A 12208-nucleotide genomic window follows, 5' to 3' on the forward strand; every position below is an offset into this window, starting at 1 on the left:
AAATATTTTCCAAGTCCACGACTTGCTAGGGGGAACAAAGAGATGGGTAAGACACTGATAGCCATCTGTAAGACGCTTGCCAATTCCTGCAGGGGTAAATCAAGGGTAAGAGCCCATCTGTAAGGTGCTTACCAATTCCTGCAGGAGTAAATCAAGGGTAAGAGCCCGTCTGTAAGGCGCTTGCCAATTCCTACAGGGATAAATCAAGGGTAAGAGTTACTCTGAATAATGTCCGCAGTCATGTATTAGTTAGGGTTCTCAGGGAAGCAACCAACTGGAGATATCTGTCAATACGAGATTTATAAAACTATCTCTTGCAGCTCTGGGGATGGCAGAGTCCAAACTCTGTAGGGCAGGCCGTTAGCTGACAGCCTTGATGAAGGTCCTCAAAGAACTCCCCCAGGAGAGGCTGGCTGGCTGAAGCAGAGAGAGATTCTCTCTTCTGAATTCTCCTTAAAAGCCTTCGGTGATTAGATTAAGTGTTGCTCATTGCCTAAGACATTCCCCTTAGCTGACTGCATATGCAATTAGTGGTGGGTGCAACCGGTGTGCACATGATTTAGATTTAAATCCACATAATGTCCTCACAGCAGCAGATAGGTCAGTGCTTGTTTGACCAGACAGCTGGGTACCATCACCTGGCCAAGTTGACACATGAACCCAGTCATCACAGTCCACCCCTTGTCAACTTAGCAGTTATACACAGCACCTTATACCATACTTAATCTCTAAATAGAACACAATAATACATTTTTTTCACCTGACACTACACAACTGTGCTGTGTACAACCAGCTCACTAAATCTCCAGAATAGAGTGTCCTTGGATAATACTCACTCTTAAACTTGATATCCTATAACTTAAATACTATAACATGAACAATACAACTTATGTCATATGATAATGGGGATAAGATAAAAAGGAAACAAAGACATTTGCTTTATGTACAAATACAAACCTACTCATTACAAAGCAAGAAAGAAATATTCATACCATTACAGTCCTTGTTTCTGTAACTAGTCACGTGGTCATGGTTCATATTTATCACTGTCTTCTTCTACTCCCTATTCCTTGCTTCCTTTACCCTCAGCAAGCACTTCAGCTGGCTGTGGTTCTTTGCCTGGTGGGGTGACCCAAACCTTCAGACTTGGCCAGTTACTCTGTGCCAAGTCCAAATGCTTTACCTGTATTAACTCATTTAACCTTCTGAACAACACTTTTGAGGTAGGGGCTGTGTTTCTAGTTTACAGATATGGAAACTGAGTCCCATAGAGTTTAAGGGTATTGCATTATGTCATATGTTTGATATAGAATGCAACTGGGATTTAAACTGGCCAGAGTGTGGACTGTCTTGACACCAGGTAAAGACTTCAGGAGATGGAGGCCCAAAGTCATGCACAGGCTTTAAGGCCCTCACCAGCCTACGTGTCCTGGTATGTCTGTCTCCTGCCTCCTGCTCCAGAGTCATATTGAAACACACCCCAGGTCTCAGGGTCTGCATACTGCCATACCCTCTGCTTGGAATGCATTCCCATGCTCCTCTGTGTCTGGTTCCCACTCATCCTTCAGATCTCCACTCACATGTTGCCTTAGTGCTCCACTGGAAGCAGAGCTCTCCTACCTATCAGTCATCCTGGCCTTTTCTGATCACCCTGATTACCTCTGTAACAGTAATGATCACAGCATGCAGTTAACTTACTTATTGGCTTGTTTGTTGTCACTTCCCCTAGTATTCTGTAATGTCTCAAGGAACGGACCCCAGTTCACTGTTGAATCTCCAGTAACCAGGGCAGAATGTGTCATTTCATTGGGGATCAAAGCATACTTGCTGAGTGAATAAGGGAGGTGGAGTGCATCTGTTTGCAGGGGAGAAAGACAGGCTTTATGATTGATGTAGCATTTGAGCTAGGTGTGGGGAGGATAGATGGAGTTTCAGCAGGAAGAGTTGGCAGAATGGAGGACAAACTCTGGAGAAGGAGTTGGAAAGTATGGGGTATGATTTAGGATCATATGATGGTCCATTTTGAAGTAATCCTGTGGTATGTCTAATGCAAACTTTCTCAACCTCAGCAATATTAACATTTGAGACTGGACAATTCATTGTTTTGGGGTCTGTCCTATGAATTGTAGAATTTTCAGCAGCATCTCCAGCCTCTTATCTGCTGAATGCCAGTTAACAACCCCCACAGTGTAATAACCAAAAATATCTGCAGACATTGCCAAATATGTCCTGGGGTCAAAATTGTCCATGGTTTAGAACCACTGGTGTAGTGGGAACAGTGATAGATACAGTTGGAAAAGTCTTGGGCTGTATTGGAGAGCTTCAGAGCCAGAGTGAGCAAAGATCCACTGACTTAATTTATTCCTTCACCAAGTATTTCCTGGACCCCTGCCACATACCAGGGATGGAGTGATATATGCTGGTGAGAAAATAGAAACAGAAAGAAAACGTGGGCCTTTCCTCCTGGAGAGTAGAGAATGGTGGCTCTTTTGCAAGGGAGTTTGATGATCAGGGTTGGGGTTTCAGGAAGACTCACCATGGCAGTGGTTTCCTTAGGTAGAGTCAAGAGCGTTAAGCACCTGGAGAATTGTGTAGAGTTTCCTCTTAGCCCTGGGTGGGAATGATGAAGACCTGAATCAAGATGGTGGTGGAGTGAGGCTGGGAGAGAGGTTCTACTCCAGGAGATGTTGTAGATGTGGAATGCCTATGGCTTGGCAGCTGGATAAATATGTACACAGTGACACATAGCCCTAATATTTACAGATTGGTGGACTGATGGTAATGTGGTAAAATTAGTCGTCAAAAGGAGCCAGTCTTGAAAGAGAGATGATAAATTTGGTTATGGAAGTGTTGACTTTAAGATGCTGATGGGGTAGGCTGGGAGCTTGGAGATGTCCAGAAAAACAAATGTCCTATTTTCTGCTAATTTTTTGGTTATTCCTGTAGCTTTCTAATCAAATGGAGAACTATGACCTCTGTATCCCCAATTCACATATTATTCTGAATCAGATAAATTAACAAGAGCCAAAACATTGAATTCTTAAATATTCTTATGATGTAATGACATGATGATGCAATGATAAGAGCTTGGTTAAGCAGACTGCTTATCAACACTTACCATTTTAAATTGTCTTTTCAAAAGGAAAACTCGATTTAGAAAATGTAACATTTCTTTCTAAAAATTAAATAAAGAAAATTGTCATTGTATTCAACCTTGAATTATTTGACTTTTCAGATAACAGGATTAACACATCATGAAAGAAAAAATTATAATTGTGTTAGGTATTACTTAACCACATGGTTGACTCCCCTAGGCCTTTTCCCAGCTGGGTGATGAAAATCTTGATTCATTTGCTTTTGGGGTGCATTGATCATAGTTAGTCATTAATTAACTGGTAATAGTAAAAGGATCAATGAAACTTCCAATTCTGGGTATATATTAAAAAGTCAGCTTTCATTAACAATTGACAAACATGCCCAAAAGGTATATAATAAATGGGAGGGGGAGAAAATAATATCGGCAGAGACAAATCCAAGAAAACATTTAGTTTGTGATATTAAACATGCAAACTAAAGAGTGATTGCAGTTTGAGATCTGTCTTTCAGGCAGAATATGGGCATAGAAATAGAGTCTGGTAGGAAGGATTAAAAGTAAGGCACTGTGCTGGTTTGAATCTGTTATGTACTCCAGAACAGATTGTTCTTTTAATTCACTCTTGTGGAGGCAGACATATTGTTGGGTGGGATCTTTTGATTAGATTATTTCCATGGAAATGTGACCCTGCCCATTCAAGATGGGTCTTAATTAGTTTACTGGAGTCCTTAAAAGAGCTGACAGTGAGAACAAACACCTAGATGCAGACATTTGGAAATGTTTGGAGAGCCGACATAGAAATCAGTGCAACCCAGGAGCAAAGGACCAGGAGATGCCAGCCACATGTCTTCCCAGTTGACAGATATACTCCAGGTGCGATTGGCCTTTCTTGAGTGAAGGTATCCTCTTGTTGATGCCTTAATTTGGACATTTTCATAGCCTTAGGATTGTAGCTTATAACTTAATAAATCCCCTTTATGAAAGCTCATCCATTTCTGGTATATTGCATTCTGGTAGGTTTAGCAAACCAAAACAGGCGCTATGTAAATTCTTAATGCTTTTTAAAATCCTTCACTATATCCAATTGTTTTACAGCCAATAATGCTTAAAGAAAACTCATGGGCCTTTTCTATCCATAGTTTTGATATCATTTCACAAATCCACTATCAGTTGATCCCTCAATTTTGAAAGATGGTTTCTATGACAGTCTCTCTTAGGTGAAAGTTGGCCAAATCTTGTTACTATCTTTCCAATAGATGAATCAGCTTTCTTTCTAAGGCCAGTTTTTCCTTTTAAAAATATTTTTAAATGAATTTTTATATTTGATGTGGTAAATTATCATAACTTGGAGCTTGAGTTTTTCTAGCTTGTCATTTGGACGGAGGTAGGCACTCCTAGGTGAATGCTCCATCTCTGTAATCTCATTCACTTGCATGATTGTCTGCCCTGAAATCAGGACTCTATGGGGGTAATAGGCAGACTTTGAGCCTGGTTCTGCTCCTTCCGTTTTGTTAGATCTTAATTGAGTTATTTACCTTCTCCTCCTCATCTCTAAGTGAATGGATGGGTTACCATAGATAAGGACTTGTTATCTCAAATGCCTCTAGAGGTCAGGTAGGGCAATTGGGCTCAGTGTAGATCATGGTAAATTCAAAAGCTTGGACAGCTGTTGCTCTGCCCCAACCAGTCATTGGGACTCTCCAGATATGCTCCTTGAGGCTATATTTTCCAAGAGAATCTGGAGCTTCAGGTATATATGCAAAACTCATGAATTTAAAACATTGTCAACAAATTCAAACTTTTGCAAACACTACGTGGACCCAAGCAGAACACATCTGCTAATTAGATCATGTTCACAGACCTTGAATTTGTCATCTTTAGAGGAGATGACCAATTAGCATCTCACAAAAGTGGGATATTCTGGGCCCCAGCCTGTACCCTGAATCAGCCCTGCACTGTTGACAGAGAAAGAGTACTGGGCCTTGCCAGCATTATCTTGGTCTACAGGCAACTTCTTCACCAAGACATTCCATTTAAATGAAACGTTTTGGAAACAGAGTCATATTTTTCAAGGTAGACAACTTATGGGCAGCCCAGAGCACATTTCATCTCCTTCCCGGGTCTTGTATCCAGGCCAGCCCAGCCCAGCAGCACCATGTGACCTTGAGCCTACATCATGATTAAGCCCCCTAGTCAGGCCTCAGTATCCCCATTTGGTTAAATAAAAGAGTTGGTTAAAGTAACTCCAAGATTCCCTCCATCCCTGTCCATCTCCCCTGACCTGTTGGAAAAGGTGGGCTTAGGTAAGTTAAGCTTCTCAGCCTTCCTAGAGTGGGCTGCAATAAAAGTGCAATTTAAAAGGGAATGATTGGATAGTATTGGGTAACACTGAGAAGTGGTGTGGTGGTTTGAAACTGTATGTACCCCAGAAAAGTATGTTCTTATAGTTAATCCATTCATGTAGGTGTGAACCTATTGTTAAGTAGGATCTTTTGGTGAGGCTATGTAAATTCAGGTGTGACCCATCTCATTTAGCATGTGTCTTAATCCTGTTACTGGAGTCCTTTTTAAGAGAAAGAAAATCAGACCAAGGGAGAAAGTCATGGAAGCAAGAAGCCAAAATCAAGGATGAGAAGGGAGAGGCCAGCAGACGCTGCCATGTGCCTTGCGATGTGACAGAGGAGTTTAGGATCACTGACAGCCAGTCTTCAGGAAGAAAGTGTTGTCTTGGGGATACCTAGATTTTGACGTTTTCATGGCTTCAAAACTGTAAACTTGTAAGCTAATAAATTCCCATGGAACACGTTACATGGTATCTACTTGAGCAGTCTGTCAAACTAAAACAAGTGGTTAGGACCAACACCTGAACTGGACATAGGCAGGGGCAGAAAAGTGAACAGGAAATATGCAAAAACAGAAAAACAAAATAAAACTGAAAACACACCACCACTAAGGACAACAAAAATCCCTCCAGGATGTTATTTCACTTTAGGGAAACTAAAATCTTACCGCATCTTTTTGTTATCAAACACTTAAGCTGCTAGCCAGCAGAGTTCCTTGATTAGTTGCAGACCAGTGCTTCTCAAACTTTAATGTGCATACAGACCGCCTGGGGATTTGTTAAAATGCAGATTGTGACTCAGTTTTTCCCGGGTGGGCTTGAGATTTGGCCCCTCTAATGAGCTCCTAGTGATGCTGATGCTTTGGGTACATGGGCTATGTTTTGAGAGTGAGGTTGTAGCCCAGCCTTCCCTCTGTGCCCATGTGCAGCTAGCGTTAGTGCTGCTGTCTTTTTATACTTGACTCCTCCTTCTCCCCCAGCCTCCATTTCCAGTCAATTCCACTCCTTAATTAGGGCTATCAGTCATCTACTTTTTAACCAGGTGGTCTCAGATTTAATAGCTCATTGTCCAAGAATTTTTTCTTGAAAAATAAAACCAAAAACTAGATCCATTAGTGTCTTTATTTTCAGCAGTGAACAATACTTTAGTTGTATATAGGGTGCTTTAGAAATGGACCACAGTATATTTCTGCTTCTGTGGCTGGAACAGTTAGAATGATGCTTTCAAGGGGTCTCCAAGGGGGAGCTGGACTATGCCAGGGGGCTGACTGCAGGTGCCCTCCCGGCTCCTGTAGCTGTCAGTCACCTCATCCTGTTGCCTGGCCCTGAGGGAAGCCCTGGACTTTGGGGAATTCACTTTCATAATGTTAAAAAAGGAGGCATGGGGGGTCAGTTTAAATTTAGAAAGACTCTTTCCTGAAGAACTAAGCATTTTAAGCCCCCAAATATCTTTAATTCAGACTTGATTAAAATGAAGTTGAGATCAAAGACCACAACTTCTGTAGCTGGAACCTTAAGAGGAACCAGGAGCTTTTGAGAATGCAGAGCATTGTGTCAACAAATTGTCTTTATTAGATAGATAGGAAAGATCAAAAATTGTTTATATGTGAGCTGCCTTCCATTTTAGGTAAAATCTATTTATTTAGTACCTTGTTATCATAAAATTGAGATTCTATGTAAGTTTTTACTAGTAAATGAGTAAAAATGAAAGATTTATTTTAGTAGCTCCAAGGACTATTGACTTTTTAAGACTATGACATTTTGTCACAGAAAACTATATTTGTTAAAATATTTGCTGTGGAAAACTGTTTATAAACTCTGTTGTAGATGGGAGCCTTGGGGTGACCATCACTTCCCTGATCTGGTTCAGATTAATGTATTCAGTTTAAATGGCTCTGCGAATCACCTCAGAAATGGGAACATTGCTAAAAGCATTTCTGTTTATTATCCAAGTGAAATAAATATATGATGCTAACAATTAATTTTAAAAAGAATGCAAAATTTCAGTTTTTCATGACAGTCACCCTTCAGCTCTCTAAAAAGTCTTCCCGACTTCTTCCTGACTCTTTATCTCTAATGTCTAATTCATAGTATATTAGGCATCTATTGCTGAGTAACAAATTACTCCAGAACTCAAAGACTGAAATAGAAAACAGGTACTGTTGCACAGTTTTTGTGTGTTCAGGAGTCGTTGCATGACTTAGTTTCTTCTGCTTCAGGGGTCCCTCACAAGGCTCCCATCAGGTGTCGGGTGGGACTGCAGCCTCATCTGAAGGCTTGACTAAGGAAGGATCCATTTCCAGATTCTCCTCTGTGGTTGTTGGCAGGATTCAGTTCTTCGAGGGTTGCTGGGCGAGCGCCTCTGTTCCTCACTAGCTTTTGCCTGTCCCCCTGGTCCATGTGAGCCTGTTTGTATTGCTTCTCAAAACATGTCAGCTTATCTCCCCGAGAGCAAAGATTCCAAGAGAAAGGGAATGAGAGCAAGTGAGCAAAATGAAAGTCATGGTCTTTTTCTAGCCTGATCTCCAAAGGGGCATCCATCCCATTACTTGCACTGTGTTCTCTTTGTTGGAAGCAAGTCGATAGGTCCAGCCCACACTCGAAGGAAGGGAATTGCACAGTGTGTGAATATCAGGAGGGGGACATTTTAGAGGCTTCTTGCCACCCTTAATAAGAACTCAGTTCATGTGAGTTGAACCATCACTAGTCCTGGCCTGTTGTCCTTAGTAATGGGGTGCACATGCCTTATTTAGATGGAGTTCAGGTTTCATGATTTGATTGAACGGCTTACATGCTGTGCTGTGGGTCAAGAAGTGGTGGATGGACATGCATGGAAAATTTATTATGTAAGAGGTATATAGGTATTTTTCTTGGTCTGCTTGTTTTTCTAAGTTCTGAAAGAGGAATTAAGAAGAAAAGGGGGCATCTTAAAGCCAGAGGTCCACGCTAAGAAATAGTGAACCAGGTGTGGCTGGTTGGATGGTCACTGTGAAATTTTAAAGTTTATGACTGTTTCTCCTTGTCATTTAGGTTTCAGTGTAAATGTCACTGCCTGAGAAAGGCCTTCCCTGTGCTTCCCATCTAAATAAGCCATTACTTGCTCCCAGTTGATGGTTTTTCCCTTATAATTCTCTTACTCTGTTTTCTGTTTATTTACTTGCTTGCTGTCTGTCTTCCTGATGAGAACTAAACTACAACGAGCAGGGAACCCTCTGTCTTGGTCATTGTCATCAGCACGTTACACAGTGCCTGGCAAACAATAGGCCCTCAGCTCATACTGCTGATTTTCATTGTTCTTGTTAGTCACGTTCTGTAAATTTGCTGCAAACACCGAATTAGTGAAGCGTGACCCCTTGCCCTAGGGGAATTACAGAGTTAGGGTGTGTCAGCATCTGGTCACAACCCATTCACCAACCAATCAGCACCTTGTTTATGTGTGTTTCTGTTTAAAATCACCTTATTTAATATATATTGTTGGCTGATGAATACTGAACTCACAGCAAACCCCACTGTGACTCGAGCCTGAATGATGTCTACCCAGCACAGGTATTTTCTCTGTGAGGCACATCATAGTCTTTTTGTGCTTGGGAACACTAGATAGCACTTCAGCACTACACTCAAAGGCAATTTTAAACAGAAATCACCAAGAAAAAGCACAAAAATATGAAAAGTTGGATACTATCTATACCGGGAAAAGGACATTTGCTTACCAACAGATTCAATTTTTTCTCCACCCTGCCTGTGTCATCAAATGACCATGAAAGTGCTGCAGGTATTGGTTTTGGGGTTACAAATAAATTTTAGTAAGTAGTTGTATTTGCAAATAGGGAATCTGTGAATAATGAGGACTGACTAAACTTACTGAATAAATGAATGAGTGAAACACACAGACATAAAGTGATTAACAGGAGCTTTTCTGAAAATTAAAATACCTTAATGACTTTCCGAAAGATGCCATTTATTCAGTTAACATGTGCAAGACATTAATTTATTAAAAAGAAACTCAGTATTCAAGTTCGTGGGGCAGTTTTGTCCCTGCCACAAATCACTGGTGGGCCAATAGGGAAGTCCTGTCACCAGTCTGGGCTCAGTGTCCTTGGGATAAATAAATGCAGGGGCTGAAGGTGGGGGGGGTCTTCAGACTGTGCTTGGTCCCCAGACTCCACTTGGGCAGGGAAGGCTGTAGATGCTCCTTTATGAGGGCAGCTCTGCTTTTCATGTTTTCAACATCAGTCTGCCACGTCATATTTTGTTTGAAAAAAGTTTTCTGTGGCAAAAAAAAAAGTTTGAAACCCACTGACGGCCACTCCAACTCTGCAAAAGCAGGCACCCCATTGCAGTTCTTTTTTGGTGGAAGGGTGCAGACCCGTGTCCTGCAAAGCTTTGACCCAGCAGAACCCCTAGGAAGAGCAGGCCTGGCACTCTCCGTCCAGGTGGCCTAGACCACCTTCCGTAGGAAGAGCAGGCTGGCGCTCTCCATCCAGGTGGCCTAGACCCCTTTCCCTAGGAAGAGCAGGCTGGCGCTCCCCGTCCAGGTGGCCTAGACCCCCTTCTGTAGGAAGAGCAGGCCTGGGGCTCTCGTCCAGGTGGCCTAGACCCCCTTCTGTAGGAAGAGCAGGCTGGTGCTCTCCGTCCAGGTGGCCTAGACCCCTTTCCCTAGGAAGAGCAGGCTGGCGCTCCCCGTCCAGGTGGCCTAGACCCCCTTCTGTAGGAAGAGCAGGCCTGGCACTCTCCGTCCAGGTGGCCTAGACCCCTTTCCAAGATCAAGAAGAAACTCCGGCTCATCCCCACAGCCTCATACCTCGCTTTTGCCTACAGCTTGAAATGTTAGCATCAACTTTTCTTCCCCCCATGTTGACTAAATCATTTCAAGATTTCATTTCTGGCACCGCATTTCCCACAAGATAGCCAGAGCTTCCCAGCTCCAAGTTTTATAATTAAAATTCTGACACATCCCCCTAAACACTGCAAATTGTGCTATTAAGCTAGCATCAAAGATTTGAAAGCACATTACCTAGTAATTTAAATATAATTCTTCTGGCAGCATTCAATTTTGGGTATTTTTAATTCTAATTAAAAAACAATTATTGAACATTAATATCCTATATACAGCATTGTGTTGTTGGTCTCTGCTCACTTTTGGCCGCCTAGTTTTTAAACAGACAGCTTGGTTGCGTGGCTGTAGCAGCCCACGTGTTTTTTCCTGGCCTTTGGGGAATCACCAAGTCCCAGACATAATTAGTATAAATCAAAATCCTCTAGACTATGACAGGAAAATGGTATGTTTGAACAGCAGCTTATTAAAATGACCTACTTAATTTAAGAAAAATATTGTATCCACTCATATGGTAACCTGGATGCTTTTCTACCCTGAAAGATTTCATAACGTATCTCCCTCTTTTTTTTTTATTTTCCCTAAAGAAAAGGAAAGGGAGTGGAAGGGCCCGTTCTACTTCATCCAAGGTGCAGACCCACAGTTTGGGCTGATGAAGGCCTGGTCCACTGGGGACTGTGACAGCAGTGGCGATGAGTGGGGTCAGGAAATCCGTCTAACTGAACAAGCCGTTGAAGCCATCAACAAGCTGAACCCCAAGCCGAAATTCTTCGTTCTGTGCGGTGACCTCATACATGCCATGCCAGGTAAGACTCGGGAGGCTGCTTGTGACCCTTTCTCCTTCAACCAGGCATGAGTGCCTCTGGGCAGAAAGAAGTGATTGCACTTAACAGAAGTGTTTATCCGGTAATGGCTCATCCCTTCTCTCCATGACTGTGGTAGTATCACTGAATATCAGAAAATGCACACTTTCTTTATATTTAGAATTTTGGTGAGATAATCACAGTAATTAGGCAGAGCTATAATTCTAAAGAGCTGAGTTTAATATGAAAAATGGAACAGATTCTGATGTATCACCTTTCCTCATTTCCAAGGGACAAACTTGAACTGCTTCTAGATACTATATCCATAATGTAATCTTCTCCTCTTGTTTCTCTTCCTCTTTCACTTTTATTTCTCCTGTATTCATTGGTGCTTTTCAGTTGTAAGTGGCAAAAATCCAGCTTAACTGAATTTTCTTTTTTTCTAAATTCTGCGTGTGATCTAGTGGGACTGTAAGGTTCAGGGACAGATCTGAGCTTTGCGTATGGCTGGATCCAGGAGCATGGAGGTTGTTGTCAGAACTCAATCTCCCCATCTCTCGGCTCTGCTTTCCTTTGGGTTGGCTTTGTTCTCATGCAGACTCCAGTTAGGTGGTGGCTCCTAGCAACTATAGGTTTGTATTCTTCTTACAGAAACCACAAGAGAAAGAAAGTGTCCTATTCTTGGTGCCCCAATCAATGTTCCAAACCAACCTCCACCTGGCTTAAATGCCCCCTGAAGCCAGGGGTAGGTCAGCTCCACTGCAGCCATATGGTCTGAAGGACAAGATGGTCCCCCTAAAGAAAAGTGAGGTGCTAGGAATGTGAAAAGAGCAAATGCCTTCTAAAACTCTCCCCCACTTTATTTTTTTAACCCCTACTCTTATATCCTTCACTCCCAGGCAAGGATAAAACCCTGGAAACAAGTAGAAACAAGAGGAAAAGGCCCTTACCATCAGGAAGCTAGAGCTGGCTCTCCAGGTCACCTCTCTCCTTACCTGTGCCCCTCTGCTCTGCTTAGTAAAGAAGAGGTGACATCAGAGCCCTTGCTGAGAACATTCAGGGGCTGTGGACATTTGTTGTCGGCTATGTAAACTACAACTCTGAGTCCTGCTGTGATCTCTGACTCCTCTAGAAGC

At 42.3% G+C, this 12208-nt stretch overlaps 1 protein-coding gene across 3 annotated transcripts in view; it reads left to right on the forward strand.

Annotated features, from left to right (window-relative positions):
* CPPED1 (calcineurin like phosphoesterase domain containing 1) overlaps positions 1–12208 on the forward strand; it is a 146089-nt gene that overhangs the window by 12049 nt on the left and 121832 nt on the right. For all 3 annotated transcript variants that reach the window (XR_013168059.1, XM_077141760.1, XM_077141761.1), the window contains exon 2: positions 10857–11075. Coding sequence is in view for 2 of the 3 variants with exons in the window: in XM_077141760.1 (XP_076997875.1) it covers positions 10857–11075 (219 nt within the window). In the remaining variant the exon portion in view is untranslated. The remainder of the gene's footprint in view (positions 1–10856; positions 11076–12208) is intronic.

The sequence above is a fragment of the Tamandua tetradactyla genome, chromosome 23 (genome assembly GCF_023851605.1).
Source record: "Tamandua tetradactyla isolate mTamTet1 chromosome 23, mTamTet1.pri, whole genome shotgun sequence".
NCBI lineage: Eukaryota > Metazoa > Chordata > Mammalia > Pilosa > Myrmecophagidae > Tamandua > Tamandua tetradactyla.